Source organism: Chionomys nivalis, chromosome 22 (genome assembly GCF_950005125.1).
Source record: "Chionomys nivalis chromosome 22, mChiNiv1.1, whole genome shotgun sequence".
Lineage (NCBI taxonomy): Eukaryota > Metazoa > Chordata > Mammalia > Rodentia > Cricetidae > Chionomys > Chionomys nivalis.
This window is the reverse complement of record NC_080107.1, coordinates 36,786,387-36,807,472: the sequence shown is the minus strand read 5'-3', so window position 1 is coordinate 36,807,472 and position 21,086 is coordinate 36,786,387. Positions and strand designations below refer to the sequence as shown.

The 21,086-nt window shown below is 34.9% G+C and overlaps 1 protein-coding gene across 7 annotated transcripts in view; it reads right to left on the bottom strand.

Moving 5' to 3' along the window:
* The window catches only part of Lrp1b (LDL receptor related protein 1B), a 1,777,797-nt gene that overhangs the window by 121,226 nt on the left and 1,635,485 nt on the right, over positions 1-21,086 (bottom strand). For all 7 annotated transcript variants that reach the window (XR_009056008.1, XM_057755646.1, XM_057755649.1 and 4 more), the window contains exons 68-71: positions 14,862-14,968; positions 2,958-3,087; positions 565-671; positions 110-242 (exon numbers count right to left, since the gene is read on the bottom strand). Coding sequence is in view for 6 of the 7 variants with exons in the window: in XM_057755646.1 (XP_057611629.1) it covers positions 110-242; positions 565-671; positions 2,958-3,087; positions 14,862-14,968 (477 nt within the window). In the remaining variant the exon portion in view is untranslated. The remainder of the gene's footprint in view (positions 1-109; positions 243-564; positions 672-2,957; positions 3,088-14,861; positions 14,969-21,086) is intronic.

Below are 21,086 nucleotides of genomic sequence, written 5' to 3'. Positions count from 1 at the left end.
TTTCATTTGCCTATTCTGTAGATACTATCCCACAACATAACTTCCATTCTCTCATTTATGAAGACTCGTACAGATAGACACACAATCACCACCATCACCACCACCTTACCTCTGCCACAATTCTCTTCATCGCTGCCATCCACGCAGTCATAAATTCCATCACACAGCCATCGAATCGGAATACAGTATGCTTTATTTTTGCAACGAAACTGATCTTCCTTACATTCTATAACACAGTCCATCTGCTCAAACACAGTGGGAAAATAGTGGTCTTCATTAATGTTGATGGAATCACTAGGAAATTCACAATACTAGATGTCAGCTATAGAGTGAGATTTAACTTTGTCTTAATGAACACAACCTCTACAAGCAAAACCATGCTTTAAGATACAGACAGAATGAAGAACCTTCTATTTTCTGTAGAAATTATATACCCGTAAAACATACAGCTATATAAAATTTCAGATAGTTCTGATAGTCAAACTTCTGCTTATTTTTTTCTTGCACTTGTTTTTTCAACCCCAGTTCAAGTAATTCAAAACTTGAAACAAATGATATTTTTACCTCATCTGAACCATCAGCACAGTCAGGTTCGCCATTACATTTCAAAGACGCTGACAGACATCCTCCGTTGGCACACATATATTCACTTGATGAGCAAGCAGGAAAGGCTAAACAATTAGAAAGCTGAAGTTTAGATTAGCAAAAATGATGACTGATACAGAAGGTAAAATATATACAAACATATGCAACTATGAATTCATGTGCAGACTAAAATTAGGTTATGTTATTTAAAAATGTTCAACAACTAGCATTAGGAACCATTTAAATTGTTATTTACACTATTTTTTTATAGGCAGGACATTTCAAAGGTGTAATTGGCTGTGATGTGAAGTAAGGACTTATTACACTAGACTTAATGAACAAGAAAAATCATTGAGATCCTTTTCTGTTCATTATGAAGAGTTAAGTGAATTTCTCACAGTTTTAAATTATCATAAAAGTCTACTTTCATAATGAAAAAAAAAACCATTTAGTAGCTATGAGACCAATTCTGTAGATTTTATATTCTTTCTTTTTCTTTTTTCTTTATTATTTATTTAGTTTTTTTTTTTGTATAAAGGATTTTATTACTTTTTCCATTTCTACCAAGTTACTAACTCTTCATGAATACAGTGGTTGGCTGTATGACTTCATGCCCCCCAAAGGACTCTGCTGAGAATATAGAGAACCGCTGCCAAACTTCCAGTCAGGACAATCATCAAAAAGAATGTCCTATGCAAATTAGGGTATACCTAACATTGGGATATATCAAACACACTTAAAACTGGCTTCTATCCTCATTCTATTTTTTTTGTTTTGTTTTTTTTTTGTTTTCTTTTTTCTTTTTTTATTGTTTATTTATTTATTAACGATTTCTTCCTTCTCCCCGCCACCACCTCCCATTGCCCTCCCCCTCCCCCATCAAGTCCCCCTCCCTCATCATCCCTAAGAGTAATCCGGGTTCTCTGCCCTGTGGGAAGTCCAAGGACCACCCACCTCCATCCAGGTCTAGTAAGGTTAGCATCCAAACTGCCTAGGCTCCCCCACATTGTAGCACCGGACTGAAATCTCAAGGTCCAAATCAAGAACAGGAGACAGAGCATGAGCAAGGAACTCAGGTCCGCGAGGGGTGCACCCACACACTGAGACAATGGGGATGTTCTATCAGGAACTCACCAAGGCCAGCTGGCCTGGGTCTGAAAAAGCATGGGATAAAACTGGACTTGCTGAAAATAATGGACAATGAGGACTACTGAGAACTCAAGAACAATGGCAATGGGTTTTTGATCCTACTGCACGTACTGGCTTTTTTTTTTTTTTTTTTTTAAAGAGTTTCTTTGTGTAGTCCTAGCTATTGTGGAACACATTCTATACATCTGACTGGCCTCAAATTTACAGATCTTCCTTCCTCTGCCTCCCAGGTTCCGAGATAAAAGGTGTGTACCACCTTGTTGGGCAGGTATTTTTGTTCTTGAGCAGAGTTAAGTGGATAAATTACTACCATATCCCAGTTTCAATTAATTATCATATAATTTGTGATAGCTTAATTTTTGGATTTTAAGGCTTTTAATGAGACTTCTAGTGTTTGACCTTATATTTGGTAATGATGTGTCTTAAATTACTTTACAATCAGTCTGAGGTCTAATTGCTTAAGCAAAGGTATAAAAGGCACCCTTGAGTTTCAATTGTTTTATAGAGCAGTTTTGTCTAGCAAATCTGATAGGTACAATGGCTAAGAATACATCTGGAAACAGAAAGAAAAACATGATCCATTTCAATACAGATCATAGCTTGAGCAAAGTTCACAGCAGTGAGTAAACTGTTTCTAGGGCCTTGTCTCCCAAGTCTATGCTTTTGTACTTATACACAAATGATATCATGGTCTTTTGAATTTGTTTTCCTATAAAACATCATAACTGAAATATCTTGATAAGCATCTTATATTTAATGAGCATAATTTAGAATCATGTTTAAAGAACAGAAACATATGAACTAAATTATTTTTCTATACCCTTTATGACCTTCTAATTTTCATTTGACTTGTTATGAGTCATAAATACAAAAGAATGCATGTGCATCTCAGCTGGCCCATGCAACCGCTGCCATCTGTTTCAGAACCTCACCTTCTGTGACTAAAACCTTGATACTGCATTTAAATCAAATTTCATTTTATAATAAGTGAGATCAATTCCAAGACTGATTTTTGGACCCCATACATAACTAGTTATTTTATCTGCCAAAGTGTCTTTGAAAAACAGGAAGATACACAAAGAACTAATTCACAGATACTTCAATTGATCTTTAAAAGTCAGTATCATGTGGATCTGTGCCAGAGTTTTCTGGACAAAACATATTGATTTAAATTGAATCAAGTTTAAAATAGCCAGTAATTTAGATTTCCTACTCTCATTTACCTGGCTCACAGTTCTTCTCATCTTCTCCATATTTACAATCTTCATGCCCATCACACTTCCATTTTGCTGAAAGGCATTGACCATTGGAACACTGAAACTGATCTTTGGAACAACTTGTTTCACAATTTTTCTGCCAAATAATAACAGAGAGATAATTAAATTAATTGTTTTAAGAAAAATATCTGCAAAGCCAAAAGACAACAACGTTTATAAGGGTTTAAAAGTCACAAGAACGACATAAGATGTAGCATATGTTCATTGCTGGCCTGTGAGTACAAGAGACAGATAATAATTTCAGTTTTTTCTGTGAATAGTCTTACTTTTTCAATTTTTCAATTTTTATTTTTAAGTTAAAATATAATTACTTCATTTTTCATTTCCCTTTTCTTCCTTCATATCCTCCCGTGTTCTCCCTCCCCTCTCTACCTCTTTATTTCATGGTATCCTTTTCTTAAGTTCTTCTTGAACCCTCTTTGGCCATCAATTGTACCTCCACACATGTGTACATGCAAATATACATGTGAAGAAATAAATTACTTGCAAATTGTGTACATGTGAAGAAATTAATATCTTTGTAAAAAGGTGATCAGACTTTTCAAATGCAATTCGAAGAGAGTTGTCCTTTGTGGAATAACACCTATGGGACTGTAACTACTTTTAGCAAATCAAGACTTAACATTGCTTATGTTTAAAAGAAAAGGTTCTTTTTTTTCTTTTCTTACACTAAAGGCAGTACAGTTAGGAAAGTGTCCTTTTATTATATCCAACAACAGTCTCTTCCAGATAAGCCATATTTTACACTTGCATCCCAGGGCTGGTATCTGTCACCCAGATTTGAAAGTTCTGAACGTAAATACAAATTCAAATTATTGGGACATTCCTTTTTAAAGAAAGAGACCAACAATATGTCTGCTATCGTGTAGCTCAAGAACTCAATTCATGTCACCCGAAGAAGGTGAGGAACAGACTGGAAAATATTTATCCTCAATTACAGTCATTTCAACTTTTAGTAACTAAAACACACAAATTTGTGGAGTCCTTGGTTGGCGAGCTACTCTTTAACATGAGACATGCCCTATAGTGGTTGATAAACTGTTATTACACTAGAGAACACTGATTTCCCTCATCCAGAATATATGACAGTCCAGTGGTTATCATAAGATAAAACAAAATCTAGAACATTGAAGTTGGAAAAGACAGATCAAGAGAAGGAAAGGAGACTAAGAGTAGGCCAAAGAGTTAGAGACCTATTCATTTGCATCCACTAATCCCATAGAAACACTTATCTGGAAGCCATACTCTAAATGCAGAGAACCTGGTGAAGACCCGAGAAGGCTCTATGCATGTTGCTTCAGTCACTGTGAGATCATATGAGCTTTGCTCATGTTGATTTAGAGTGTATTGTTTTCTTGTTTTCTTCCATCCGTTCTGGCTCTTACATTCTTTCTGCCTCATGTTCTATAGGGTTAGCTGAGCTATGATGTTTATGGACCATTTAGGATTGATATTTCAAGGTTTATCTTTCTCTCTGCATAATGTCTGGCTATGCGTCTCTATATTTGTTCATATCTGCTGCAGGAGGATGCTTCTCTGATGATGGTCGAGGAAGGAAAAGATTTGTTTCCCTGAGTCAGGGATATCTCAATATGGATGATTGTTTTCTAATTCTATCCATTAGACTGCCAATTTCACGATTTCATTGTTTTACTGGCTGAACGATACTACATTGTATAAATGTAACACATTTTCTTTATCTATTCTTCTGTTACTGGGCATGTAGTTGTTTACAATTTGTGACTATTATGAATAGAATAGAATAGAATAGAATAGAATAGAATAGAATAGAATAGAATAGAATAGAATAGAATAGAATAGAATAGAATAGAGATGATCATGGTTGAGCAAGTGTCTTCGGTTGTATTGCTATGAAGAGACACCATGACCTCAAATACTTTTATAAAGGAAAATAATTAATTGGGGATGGCTTACAGGTTTAGAGGTCTTTTATTATCATGGCTCAGAAGCAGAGACAGTACTGGAGAGAAAGCTCTTAAGTTCTATAGCTAGAGCAGCAAACTACAAGAAAAGAGAGGAGAGAGAGAGAGAGAGAGAGAGAGAGAGAGAGAGAGAGAGAGAGCTCTGTAGACTAGGATGGCCTTGAACTCAGTGATTCATGAGCCTCTGCCTTCAGAGTGTTGGGGTTAAAGGTATATATCACCATACGTCACGCTTTCCTTTCTTTCCTTTCACTCTCATGTAATTGTTCTTCTCAAGTGGAAACTGAGCTGAATGGTGTCTTGATCTGAGATCAACACTCCTTTTATTTCACTTCACATGAGGCTTTTCTTTAAAATTTTACACTTTCCAGTGCTCCTTTTCTCTTCAAACTGTACATTTTGTATTTTTCCATGTTCAGCTTGCTCCTTGTCATCATAAATCTATATAAAATTGGCCACTAATAACCACATGACACAGTCTACACTATGCTTCTTTTAAATCTCTGCAAATGCAATTCTTCCAAATCTTTTCACTTTAACTTCAGGCAGACTTTTCAGACAATGGTAAAAGCAGTCAGATTCTTTGCCAAAATATCACAAGAATGATTTCTAGGACACATAATAATATTTTTTCTGAAACCTTTTGAGTCAGGCACTCACACTTCAAATCACCCTTGGCATCAATGTCGTTCAGGTTCCTACTACTATGGCCCAGTAAGTCAGGCTCAAGGCATTCCAATGCTTTAACCAAAAGTCCTAAAATACTGTTGACAAAAACATGGTCAGGACTCTCACAGCAATACCCAAGTCCCCAGTACCAATTTCTTCTCAGTCAATGTTCTTTTGCTGTGAAGAAACACCATGACCACAGAAATGCTTATAAAAAACAAACAAAAACAAAACACAACAAAAACAACAAAATGCATTTGATTGGGACTGGCTGACAGTGCAGAGATTTAGTCCATCATTGTCTTGGCTGGAAGTATGGTGGCATGCAGGAGGACATGGGGACAGAGAGGACCTGAAAGTTCCACATAGAGAGGTGTTGGCAGCAGGAGGAAACAATGAACCACTTTGCTGGAGCTTCTGAAACCTCAAGCCTGTCTCCAGTGACATACTTCCTCCAACAATGTCACACCTGCTCCAACAAAGCTACATCTACCAATAGTGTAACTCCTTATGTTCTTATAGGGTCCATTCTCACTCAAGCCACCACATGTGGCTTAGCTGAATCTTAATAGATATGTATGATCGTGCACATGAGGAACCACCACAGTAATTTCTATAGTGGCTGTATAATTTCCCACTTCCACCAGTAATATATGAATTCTGACTCTCTACATCTTTGCCTGAATTACATGTCACTGCTTTGTTGCTGATCTTAGCTATTCTGCCAGGTATAATATCAAAAAAGTTTTGATACACTATATGGCTTCTGGAAATTGAACTCAGGACCTCTGAAACAGCAACAAGGGCTCATAACTACTGAGGCATCTTTCCTATCCACAGCAAGGCAACCCAGGTAAAAAAGACAAATACTGTAGGTTCTTATTTTTATAAGTGGTTATTAGACATAAGACAAAGGATAACTAGACTTCAATCCACAGCTCAGGAGAAGCTAGGTAACAAGGAAAGCCCTAAGAGGTACACATGAATTGCCCTAGGAAGGGAAATTAGGTGAGATCTCCTAGGTAAACTGGGGATGTGTTGGGAGCAGTAAAAGGGAAGAATGGAAGATGAGAATATGGGGTAATGGGATGATTGAGGGGGGAGACCAGCAGAGGAGGAGAACAATGAAAGAGAAATCTTTATAGAGAGAGCTTCTGTGGGGTTAGGGAGAAACCTGGTGCCTGGGAAATTCCCAATACACAAGTATAACTCCAGCTAAGACTTCTAGCAATAGTGGAGAGAGTGACCGAACTGGCCTTCTCCTGTAATCAGATTAGTGAATACCCCAACTATTCAATAACTGATGTAACTATATGCAGAGATCCATAGCCAAGCACCAGGGTGAGCTCTGGGAAACCATTCAAAGAGAGAGAGAATATAAGCAAGGGAGGTCAAGATCGTGATGGAGAAATCTACAGAGACAGCTGAACCAAGCTCGTGGAAACTCATGAACTAGGACTAAGACTGACAGCTGTGAAGCTTCCACGGGACCAAACTAAGCCCTCCATATGTGGGAGACCGTAGTGAAGTTTGCACTATCTGAGGGGTCTCTGGCAGTGGAACCAGGATCTACCCCTAATAAATCTGTAGATTGCTTTTAGTAACATTTTTACTATGTTAATCATAATGATTAATGAGAATGGAAGATCGTCCTATTTTTTGGCATCTTCTGCAATGTGTTTCTTCAAAGACTTAAAGTTTTTATCATGCAATTATTTCATTTGCTAGGGTAGAGATACTCCAAAATATTTTATATTATTGTGAGAAGTGATTTTCCCTGATTTCTTTCTCAGATCATTTGTCATTAGTATATAAGAAGTCTACTGATTTGTGTGAGTTAATTTTCTATTCAAATACTTTACTGAGTTTGTTTATCAGCTATTGCACATTCCTATGAAATTTCTGGTAATTTATGTATATTATCATATTGTGTAAATCTAAAGATACTTTCCAGGTTTTCCCCCCGCCGTGATCTCCTTCAGTTGTCTTATTTTTCATGGTAAAGTTTCGATTACTATAATGAATAGGTGTGGAAAGATTGGATAACATTGCCTTCTTCTTCAGATGGATACGGGAGCAGCGAAGTATATATCCTATCTAAGGGAGCCATCTTAGGGTTGGCAAGAGACTTGACTCTTGAGGGGTTCGCAGGTGTCCAGGAATATGTCCCCAGCTGGTACCTTGGGCAACTAAGGAGAGGGAACCTGAAATGACCCTATCCTATACTGATGAATATCTTGCATATCACCTTAGAACCTTCATCTGGCGATGGATCGAGGTAGAGACAGAGTCTCAATTTGGAGCAACGGTCTGAGCTCTTAAGGTCCAAATGAGGAGCAGAAGGAGGGAGAACATGAGCAAAAAATCAGGACCACGAGGGATGCACCCACCCACTGTGACAGTGGAACTGAGTTATTGGGAGCCCACCAAGGCCAGCTGGTCTGGGACTGAATAAGCATGGGTTGATTCCGGACTCTCTGAGCATGGCGGTCAATGAAGACTGATGAGAAGCCAAGGACAATGGCACTAGGTTTCGATCCTAATACATGAACTGGCTTTGTGGGAGCTTAGCCTGTTTGGACGCTCACCTTTCTGGACGTAGATAGAAGGACCTTGGTCTTCCCGCAGGGCAGGGAATTTGGACTGCTCTTCAGTATCGAGAGGGAGGGGGAATGGAGTGGGGGGAGGAGAAGAGGAGTGGGGATAGGGGGAGGGAAGTGGGGGGAGGGCAATATTTGGGAGGAGGGGAGGGAAATGGGAAATGGGGAGCAGGTGGAAATTTTAATTAAAAAAGAATAAAAATAAATAAATAAGTAAAAAAAAAAAAACTAAAAAAAAAAAAAAAACATTGCCTTCTTCACTTCTCCACTAATTTTAGTGGAATTAATTTGTGTTTCTCTTTATTTAAGCTGGTATTTGCTATATACTTGCTGTAAACTGACTTTGTTTTATTTAGATATGTCCCCTGTGTCCATAATCTGTCTAATAATTATATTATGAAAGAGAGTTGGATTTTGTCAAAGGACTTTTCTATATCTAATGAGATGACTATGTGTTTTTATTTTAACTTGTTTATAGGGTGAATTACATTTATTGATTATGTATGCTGAGCCATCTCTGAATCTCTGGTGTGAAGGCTACTTGAACATGGTGGTTGATCCTTTCAGTGTGTTCATGAACTTGATTAAGTTTGCAAGCATTTTATTGACCATTTTTGCACATATGTTCAAAAGGAAAATTGGTCTATAATTTGCTTTCTTTCTTGAGTTGTTATGTGATTTAGATTTATTGGTAACTGTGGTCTCATAAAATAAATTGGAAAATGTCCAATATGTTTTTTTCTGTAGAATCTTTGGAGAAGTATTGGCATTAACTCTTCTTGAAGACTGATAGAATTCTAGACTAGGTTATTTTTTCTAGCTTTTTATTTATTTTTTTATGCAACATAAGGGTGGATCTTGTTTTCACATAAATTGTGTTAGTTTCTGGATTTTTATTAAGAAGATGACACCATTGAATGAGAGCTATCAAATTACAATGAATTTTTTCCTATTATTTTGCTTGTTGCTGTTGACGATGGTGGTGGTGTGTGTTTGTGTGTACTCCCTTTCTTTTGATTTAGTTAGTCTGAGATTATTTTTCCCTGTATGTAGCTAACTTCTATAGAAAATGTCTTTACATTCTTTACCTTCTATCACTTTTTATAAAGTTAGATTTGTGATAGGTACTTCTTAAACTTAAATATATCATGAATTTCTTCATCTACTGTGTTTGAAAGTATTGTTGGGCATAATAATCTGAGCTGGCATTAAAGTCGAAGCTATTCTTTTCCTTAGAGTCTCCATTCAGTACTCAGGTGTAATACTAATACTTCTGCTTTTATATGTTTCATGGTCTTTCTTTTCCTTAATGGTTTTACTATCCTTTCTTTGTTTGGTACATTTATAGTTTTGATTATAATGTGCCAAAGGGATTTCCTTTTCTTGTGCAGTCTATTTGGTGTTCTATATGTTTCTTGTATGTTAATAGACATCTTTAATTTCGAGAAAACTTATTCTAAGAGTTTTGTTGTAAGTATTTTATGTTTTGACCTGCATTTTTTATTTCCCTTATTCCTATTATTCTTAGATTTAGTTGTTTTACACTTTCCCATATTTCTTGGATATTTTGTGCCAGGAGTATTTTGTTTTTTCCTTTTCTTTAACCAATATATCTATGCACATTGTGTTTTCAGTGGCAGGATTCCTTCTTCCATCTGTTTTATTATAATGGTGAAGCTTGCCTCTGTGGTTCAAAATTGAGTTCCTAATTTTTTATTTCCAGATTTCCCCCAATTTGGTTTTTCTTTATTGATTCTATTTCTACTTTCTTATTAATTTCCTTCCACTGTTTGTTTATTTGTTTCCTTCTTGAGGACCTCTATCATACTTATAAAAGCTGTTTCAAGTTTTTTTTTTTATTTTTTACTTATAGTTCAACTATTTGAATATTCAGGGAGGAACACATATAAAACAAACAAGAAGCCTAGGGAAGTCTACTTCACACTGTCATCCATTTTTCTCCTAGTGTTCGCTCTCATGCCTCATCTCTTTTCCTCTGAACTGATCTTTTTACCGTTTAGTTGTTTGTGAGTCAATTTTTCCATTATGATATTTCCTCCTAAATCACTATGCAATGGTCTGTCATTGTGGCTACTTCTGCTTGCTCACGGACAGATTTCATTAGAAGTCAAAGAAGATAATATATATACTGTAGGAAATCTCCCAGATATTTGTGGGGAATGAGATAATCGAAAGTGATATTCACTTGCCATGGTTTGAAGATTGGTTTTAATAAGCTGTACAGCCCAAGCATCTTTGTGGACTAATATTTTTCTCTTGCATAGAAGTTTCTATTTTTTACAATCTGTACTTTTTCCTTTCCTACAAATGGCTTAGGAGCTCACAGCTATAGACATTCCTGGGGTAAAGAGGTAAATCATTGTTCTTCTTTCAAGATTAATCCTCAGTTAATGAAGGAAACTGTCTTTCCTATTTTTTAATTTTATATTTGCTAACAGATATTTATTAGACTTTCTTCAATACAATTCACATTTTCTTTCTATACTTTCGCAAATATTAAAGTATTATTACTTGCCAGAGACTTTCATAAGTGATAATGAAAAAAGGGGATTATTTCTTATATTATGATCACAAAGACCAATGTAAAATATCATTTTCAAAACTACAATAACAAAAAAATATTGATTGTCAAGATAAACAAACATGTATCTTTTAGAGAATGCCTTTGAGAAGAAGTTTTATCAGAAGTGGATCTAACTCTGGGACAGTATAAATGTTTCAAGAATAGTTTGAAATACAAGGCATATGGAAGCAGTGATGATGGAGAACTGGAGAATCTGTACCATTATGAATGCCATTAATGTAAATTTCTGTGTACTGTGGTAGAGAGTACCAGGTTCACCAAGACTACCTAGAAAGCACAGAAAGACCACACTCATCTCCAACAAAGTAAGACTTCAAGACTCTGTTGAATGAAAGTGAACCTTCTAGTCTAACACTAAGTCTCAGAAAACACTTCCAGTTTTTTTTTCTGAACATAAACAGGCTATGATTTCATTATTGAGGACTTCATTATTGAGTTATCTGTATTGTACACTTAATTTATTCAGTGTTTAAAATTAAGAGATGTTGTAATTTAGTTAAACTTCTTTTCCTGTCCTTATAAAAATCAAGGTTTTTTCATTTTATGTCTTAGTGTATTATTGTTACTAATTTGCATATATTGAGTAATACTTGTATGTCTATAATTAATCACATGCCTATAATTATGGTGAATAATCTTTTACCATGCTGTTGGATTTAATTCGCGAATATTATGGCAAAGTTTTTTGTATCTACATTCATAAAATGTGTAGGCTTGTAGCTTTTTGTGTGTTGTATATTTTCCTGGTTGTGACTTACAATTGAGCCCATATATATAAAGATCATTCATACTTATGAACGAAGTGTTTAAATCATCAACACTTCACAATTAACATTTCTTTCATTCTCCCACATTTATGTATATATATGAATATAAAATTTACATGTATAAATATATGTCTATATATATATTCCAAAATATTTTAACATGAAAATGATATTGGCAAATTTACAGTGTCTCACAAATAATAATCCACTAGGGTATTTAAACCACATGAAATATCTTTAGTTAATCAAATATATAATTTGGCAAAGTAAGGTTTCAATGTAGGTCTGCTTATTGACTATTGGTAAGATTACACTTATATAAAACTTTGAATTCTCTGTTTTTTGGAAAAATTATTTACTATTTAGATATTCTATTCATTCTTTAAATAATATCCGTGCATTCTAAATTTAAGTTCCATTATCTCTTCTAGAATTTTTTTCCTTGAGAATTTTATGAATATATTTTGAATATATTCATCCTCGTCTACCAAGTCCTTCTGGCTTTCCCCTCAAGACTTATTTGTTTTAATTTTATGTGAATAAATGTTTTGTTTACATGTATATATATACATATGCATATTTATTATACAGTTTCTATGAAGACTAAAAGAGAAAGTTAGATTCCCTTGAAGCTGTACTTACAGGAACTTGTTAGCAAGTGCTCTTAACTACTGAGGCACAATTTCTCCAGCCACAACTTATATTTTCTGAACAATATTAATATTTTAGCAAACCCAAGAGACATTCATGATCTTTTTTTAAGTGCTATTATGAATTATGGGTTTTGAGCTTATTTGGTTTCAGTCCATCATAGTAACTTCATTTTGAATACTTTACTGGTTCTTGTTGTCACTCAAGAAACTTTCAGTCTTGTCTCTATGCCCTGTGCTCACTATACTTTTAGTTATGTGTGTTTACAGTCTAAGACATTGCTAACATTTCATGTTATGAAATTTTTTCTCAGTTCTGAAATTCCACATTTCCCACAGTAGCCCCATTTCTAATAAGTGGGAAATGATCTGTATAAATCACTGTGAACACTTACTACTGGATTTCTCTTGGTTTTATACTGTTTTGAGGTAGATAGTTTAGAAAAAAAGAAATATTAAGCAGGATCTCATATTGCTTTTTTAAATTTATTTTTTTGTTGCTTTATTTACTGCCAGTCAACCTAAGATCCATACCCATAGCCCACATGGGGTAAACAGAGAATAAACTCTCTCATGTTGTTCTCTGATCTTATCTATATTGTGGCATGTGTTCATCATCATTTTCCAAACAAAATACAAAAAAAAAACTGAACAAATAAAAGCAAATTTTTAAAAGATAGTTCTCTATATAAGCAACTGAGACATATGATTGAAATTAAATTAAGTAAATTAAAGCTTTAAACTTTATTTTATATTGTTTTGAGAAGACATGGTTAAGAGCACATCAACACTGAATAGGTATGTATACATAAAAATACAATTCTCCTAACTTTTCTACTTCCTAGTAATATAATCTTTATGCAACTATCCTTTCTATTTTTGTGCTAAGTTCTCCTTTGGATCATTTGCTTCACTGTCTTTTATTAAATAAAATGTTATTGTAGGCTTTAAAGAAAAATAAATAGAATTTGCTGTGGACTACACTGTCTGGAAGGGAAGACAATAATAAAGAATAATTTCCTTAGAGCATTGCTTTGATGACACTTAGTAAGTGGAAATATATTTTACCAGGAAAGTACTTGCCCAGGAACTTAGTGAATAAGATGAAAGTTATTAGTAAATATATTTACTCTGACATGAATAATATTTTGGAAAAGATTTACACTATAATTAAATTTTGATGTTTTTTTATATATTTTGAACATCTCGTAATAACACAAAACAAGAAATCATAAGACTTTAGGAATATGTTTGAAGTACCTGAAACAAAATAAAAATCAAAAACTTGCCATGGCATCAGTAAGTTGCATGAGCTATATTTTCCTGACTTAGGAATGTCTAAGACATTTTTAAGTTATAGATGCAAAATGAGTATGTGGCTCATCGATGTAAACTAGTCTCCTTGTAGAATCCTAAGAAAGAGTTCAGATTTTGATTTCTGAATAGTCCTTCAATAAAATGGATATTTTCCAACTTCTCTTGAGACACTTTTGCAAAATCTGAGGTTAATTTTTTGTGTTCTTGCGGTGAAAAATCACACATAATCTCATTCAAACACCACATTCGTAGCTGTCATTAGGGTGAATTTTCCAAATGGCAAGGAAATAAAAGTATCTGTCCTTATAAGAGTGGGGGTAGACTGGAAAACCCATACATTGTGTGCACTGTTCTACAAACAGTAGAGGCAGGTTGTGTTTCTCTCTCAGAAAGGGACTCAGTGGATACTTAGGGAAGTTAGACCTGAAACAGAAACCGGGAAAGCTTTAGGAAGGATCCTCTTCAGTTACTTCAATGGAATTGTTTCTATGAGTAACAAATGCATGTTTTAGCCGACGAAGCAATATGTATCTATAGAAATACTATGTGAGTGAAAAAGCAATGACTTCCAAAAGGGACTGAAAACCTTTGCCCCCTTTGTTTACTTACATCCCCTATTTTCCTCTTGCATAATGAAAAAAACTAAGAAAAATTTTCAAAGTGATCATTCCTGCATTTGCTCCGGATGATGTAATCCAAAAGCTGGTATCATTTCAGTATGATTAGTTTTAAAGTTGCATAGAGTCATGTGATACATAGCAGGGAAGTCTAAACACAATTCAAACTAGCAGAATTGTCCAGAGAAATTATCTCCTATTTCACCTAAAGCATAGGCCTTATAATAAATGGATTGTGATCCATCATCTAAGGAAATTGTGGTTTCATGAAACTCATAGTTTCATGAAAATCGATGACCCACAGTAAAATTTATAAGATTGGAGCCACTGAAGAAAAAATATTTAAAATACATAAAATATTAGTAAGAGCTGTAAATACTCCGGCAAATTTATGAACAAATCCACAAATGGCAAGGACACCAGGAAGAGAATTTCTAAGCATACAATTCCCTGAACAGATATTCAACAGTGAAGAGAAAACACACTATATTTAGTTGTCAGAAGTAGCACAGTTATTCTATGAGGTCTGTGCAGCGTAACACATAAATTAAAACTATCTTAGGTCACCCAGAGCAGGGTACACTGCAGAATTCTCCTTGGTCACACTTATCATATTCAGTGATGATAACCCTGTACAAGACCTGAATTACCTTTTTTTGTGCTTGTTCACAAAGATCCCTACCTCATCAGAGCCATCTGCACAGTCAAACTCTCCATCACACCAAAACCTTGATGAAACACAGTCCCCGTTGCTGCAGAGAAAATCTTTCATTGTACAGGTCTGGGGCTCTGAAGATAGAAAAAAAAGCATAGTATTATATCATCTGCATTCTGAGCAACATGAGGAGGTAATGAAAAACCGATAGAGGTTAGGCAAGCAGAGGCAATGAGATCATTTAGGGGGAACACCCCAAAGGAAGCTATGGAACAGAATATACTAATTTTCAAATTTAATTTCAAAGTAATTAAAAGAAATCATTGAAAAATTTGAAAGCTTTAAAGGATGGGCTATTACTTAATAAAATATAATTTAAAAATACAATGTAATGTGAAAATTTATATGTTAGAATATTGTGCCATAGTCTTTTCCATTTAAAGTTTTAAGTTATTTAATGTATTTAATAAACATTTACTGACTTTCTATATCTATTATTATATTTAACAACATGATAGGAGAATAAACATTGATACTGACTTTTAATTATGTATGGTAGGGATTTTATTTATCTGATTTTGTCATGGAAAATCCAGGGTTCATAGGTCAAGAAGGAACATAAACATAGCCTTAGGAATGGGTAGGTAGGCTTTCTAAAACAACAACAACAAAAACAGCCTATTTGTTGGTGCAATTGTTACCTTTTGTTCTTTATAATTTTCCTGTCAATTTTGAAAATTTGCTCACAATTGATTTAATTGTAGTTGGACACATTTCTTATAGGACTAAAATCAAACAGCGTGCCTTAACGGCTTCACTTTAGGCTTAGTGGAAAGAGTTTTTGTCACAATGTTGAGGTCTGATTTCAGAACTTGACTTCTGGACGTGATCATTGAGACAGTTGGGATCACCCTTCTCCAGTCTGGAGTCTTGGACGAGAAAAATCAGCCTCTGTTTTCTCTAATCATTAATCATCTTCTTAAAATGCTTTATTTCTTTGTTTTAACTTATTGTTTAATTACATAACAGCTGTGGCCCATGCAATAATTTCTTTGTCCACATGAAAGAGGAATAAATAATAGACATCCAGCCTGAGGAACACATACATAGAGATGTGTGCTCTCCATAATGATGGTGAGAAACTCAGCCTTCTGTTAGAAATATCTCTGCTTGAGGTTTTCCACAACACAGTCTTGCATTAGACATCACTGTCTATGAGCTATTCATTCTCTGAATGTTAGCAGGGCTTGGCTGGTATCATAACTCCTACATTTTAGTCAATGGGAACTTTGAAGAACCATGGAAATGTCATATGTATCAGAGAGTTCTTTTTTCAACTTTAGAACTGACCATGTCTTAGTAAATTACCTTTAGTCTATAAACAAAATATGATTCAGAAGAATGAGAGCAAGTAATTGACTGGGCCTAATAGTTTACCCCTACAATTCCAAGTTCGAGTCCAACTTGGAGAGTATAGCAAATCATAAGCTAGGTTACCTTCATGGCAAAAGTTTCTCTTAAAGAAAAACAAAACAAAAACAACAACATAAAAAAACAAGCAAACAAAAAGCCCGGAAACCAAAGTATATATATTTTTTTCTTTTTTTGATTGCTTTATTTTATTTTTTGTGCATTGGTGTTTTGCCACAGAGAGTTGTGAGCTGTCATGTGGGTTCTTGGAATTGAAACTTTGTCCTCTGGATGAGCAGTCGGTGCTCTTAATTGCTAAATCATATTTTCAGGCCATAATGGACAGTTTCCAACAGGACTCTCTGATTCTGTGTTCAGTGGGCATTATAGTAGCAGCACTTTTTCTTGTCTTTATTCCGTGAGTGTGTGTGTGCATATATTTCCTTTTTCTGAAAATAACTCTGTTGACACTAATAAAAGCAATAACTGCCAAGCATTAATTATCTAATTGCCATTAGACATTACGTAAATTTATTGCTGAGTACTTGCTTTAACTTACTGCTCAAACCTCAAAGCAACTGTGTAATGCATTTGCATTACTTTTCTCCATGTAACTGAGCAAACTTAGGCATAGAGAGAATTCTAACTTTACTCTAAATGGCAAATTATTCAAAAGAGCTAGTATTTAATTGAGCCAATACAGATAGATAGCCAAGACTTGTGTAGTTTACATTGCTCTCTACAGACTGCAGAAATGATGACAGGAGAGTAGGAAGCTGAATTTCTTTTGTTGGACACATGCCTATCTCTATTTTACTTAATTTTACTCATCATCACCTTACACAAAAGTTACAATGTTGTATTGGTCTTTGTTTTTTTTTTCACTTTTTTAATTTATTTTTTATTGAAAAAATTTCTGCCTCCTCCCCATCTCCCATTTCCCTCCCCCTCCTCCCACTCCTCTCCCCCTCCCCCACTCCATTCCCCCTCCTTCTCCAGTCTGAAGAGGAGTCAGGATTCCCTGCCCTGTGGGAAGTCCAAGGTCATCCCCCCTCCATCCAGGTCCAGGAAGGTGAGCATCCAAACAGGCTAGGCTCCCACAAAGCCAGTTCATGCAGTATGATCAAAAACAATAGAGTACTACTCAGCAGTAAAAAACAATGACATCTTGAATTTTGCATGCAAATGGATGGAAATAGAAAACACTCTCATGAGTGAGGTAACCCAGACCCAAAAAGATGAATATGGGATGTACTCCCTCATAATTGGTTTCTAGCCATAAATAAAAGACATTGAGCCTGTAATTTGTGATCCTAGAGAAGCTAAATAAGAAGGTGAACCCAAAGAAAAACATCTGCCTGGATATGGGAAGTAGACAAGATTGCCAGGCAAAAACCGGGAACTTGGGGGTGGGTTAGATGGGGCTAAGGGGAAATGGGGAGAGAAGGGGAGGATGCGGGGAGCTTGGGGGAATGGGATGGTTATGATAAAGGAAGTGTGGATATGGGAGCAGGGAAGTATGTATGCTAATTAAGGGAGCCATCTTAGGGTTGACAAGAGACTTGACTCTAGAGGGGCTCGCAGGTGTATTGGACTTTATGAACACAAAGAGTTTTATTCTAAGAAAAAAAGAAATGATGATGCAGTAAGTGCAATTTTTAGCAATGATGGTTAACAAATTTTAATTATAAAAATCGAGATAGAAGGTACAGTTGTAACATAAGCTAAATGCTTAAAAACTACATAGGAAAATTCACATATATGTGCTTGAAGTGAGCAGCAGGATTCTCTGCTTCTGTTATAGCTTATGTTTACTCTATTTCAAAGAAAACGTATTTCTTATGTGCTAAATATGCTTCATAGGCTTTGACATACTTTGCTGTATGGAGAGTTGTAAATTGTTGACATAAGATTGTAGATATGTTATACTATCTGCTGGAGGCATTTGCTTGGTAGTTATACAGTCAATTTGTTTCATAAAGTCTTTGTCCTAAATCATTAGTTTTGTTGCTCCAGTAAAGAAGAGAGACTGCTATTTGCTATGAAAATATGCTATGAAAATATTTTAATTAACAATGGAAATTCTGAGTAATTTTTGCCATGAACTGAAATATGCCAGCACATATATCTCTGAACAGAAACAATGGTAACTCCTCATACATACATGTGCCATTGAGGATCGGGATGTGTAATATGTTTCTAAATCTCATTTACATGGCAAAGAACATTTACTTATCTTAAGATAACTGAAAACAAAAGTTTTCCAAATGAATTTAAATCAGTTACTTTTAAAATTCCAATGCTTAAAAAATCTTTAAGCCTTTCTGATAAAGTAGAAGAATAGTTTTCAATTGACCTGTATGCTTCTTGATGGCCAGGTAGCATTATTTGTGCATATTAGAACTTCAGCAGTGGGGAGAATGTCCCTGTCTGATAACCGATTTGTAAAGAGAGTCTGAATGCCATCTTTCCCATAGAATAACTAAAATGTTGTTCCCATTTTCTCTGTCATATGAACTGTATTCCTATTCTAAGAGTGAATAGGAACCCAGAACATGAACTGTTTACAATGTTTTGAAGAAGCTTCTAGGGGGTCCATTTCTTCTGTCTGGGAAGATTCCTGGATTTCAAAGTAACGATGAACCATGGGGGCAGGGCACCACACAGAATGGCTACTTTCTTCAGTATTAAGGGAGGCAAAAACAGAGTCTCAGCATTGGAAACTGTAATTAAAACCATCCTTGATGAAAAGAAGACAGTGAAGTTCAAGAAGGAAATCGACTTTCTGAACCACACACTTTATAGCATAGCATAGCTATGCAATCTCCAGATTCTCTACTGAGCATCAGTTACTCTATGTTCAGCAAAAGTTATATTAATATGGGTGTCAGTAATTTAGAATTGTTGCATTTATTTTATAGTATATACCATAAATAGTTTGATATAGATTCAATGCTAACTCTCTAAAAATTCAAATAAACTACAGGTACCTTGTCTATATACAAAACCTAATTTTGTGATAAAATAGCATGGCGTTCAAGAATAGATAATAAGCTATATAAACATATAAACTACTAAACTATTTACATTGATTACTTAGCAAATATCGTATTTTTTGACAATGTAAAAAAATTATGAGACTTCTCAGGCATTTTCATGACTGGTTTGGATTAAAATATAGTCCAAGGACAGACAGTGACATTTCCTTGATTGTAGAGCAGAGATCATTGCTGAAGCAATGTCCATTGAACACTTTGCAGATGATATGATCAGCAGATGAGAATCAATGATTATGGACCAATAATTCCGTGTGAATGTAAGAATGCAAAAAGCATATTTTATTCACACACAGTTGACAATAAATGCCTCCACTACTGTTTTAATTATTCTCGTGCATATAACTCAAGGTTTTGTAACATGGTTTAAAATAAAATATAGTAAGCCATATTCATAAATATAGCAACCCAAATGAGAATTTAAGAGTATGTGAGTGCTTCTTAAGAGAATATGTGTGCTGTTTCTTAAAAGTAAAATTGATTTCTGGTATGTTTTGTTACTTAATAAATGATTAACATAAAGTATTGATTATTCATCAAAGTGTGCATTAATGATCAACAGTTCTGAAAATATAATGACATACTATTACTCACATATATCCATGCATTTATGATATAAAATTTATAAATTATAAAACCAACATATAGTGTGTGTTTGAACATATATGCTGTATAAATAAATATACATATATACTAGTTTTAATATCAGAAACTAGAAATACATTGATGACATATTAACACAGCAACATTTGTCTGAACTGTTTCTATATTTTTAAACTTTTTGTGGTAACTTCTTCATTAACAACTTTTGATTCTGTAGAACTGCGAGTGTTTGCAATGCTTAAATGTTTTATTCACTTCTGGTTCTTTCAGGGTAGAATTTTCAAACACCCAAACTTAAAAACTATCTCGGCAAATATAGACATCTTTATTCTCATACACATTACTCATTTAACATGATAACCTACTGTAATACTTGTCTTGACATATATGTTCATCTTGCATATGTTTTTGCTTTCCTTTGCCCCAACTATAAAATAATTCATTCTTATGCAGTGTCATGTCTCCTTTGAAATGTCAAGATTCCTTTTCTTATTCAGTAAGCTCAAAATATATATGTAACTATGAGCTCACATAATTGTTTATTTTAAATGGACATTTTCCTTTCGTCTTTCTAATGTATATGTTTTCCGTGACTAGTGAAGTCAGAATAGTTCTTTGGTCACTGGCTGATTTCTCTATGTCTGAACTATAACACCCAGCCACATTGGGAATCCCAGCTGATTTACAGACAAATTATCTTAACCCTCATTCTTCTCTTCTTTTTTGTATTGAAGCAATAATCCAATTTCTTGCACAATTTCAACAATTCAGTGAACAAAGGTCTTCATTAGCTGGGCCTGGTGGAGGGAGATTATCATGCAAGGTACTCTGGATGGTGATGCAGGAAGTTTACAAATCTGAGGGTTGCTTGGGCAACACAGTGAGTTTAGGGCCAATTTGGTCAATTTGCAAATTCTATCACCAAATAAAAATAAAACATGGTAGCAAATTGACCTAGGACACTCAAGTCCCATGTTTCATCTATTCACACACAGGAAAGAGGGGAATTCAAGAAGAGTGGAGAAAAAAAGGGAGAAATGTCTCCAAGGTTTCTTCCCACCTAGCCTGCTGTCCTCTGTATCCTTCAAAATGAAATCTTTGCCATCTATATGATTAAGACGAAGCACATCAACAAAATCTAAGAAATATCTGATGCATCAAGTAGCACTGGACTGAGCCCCCA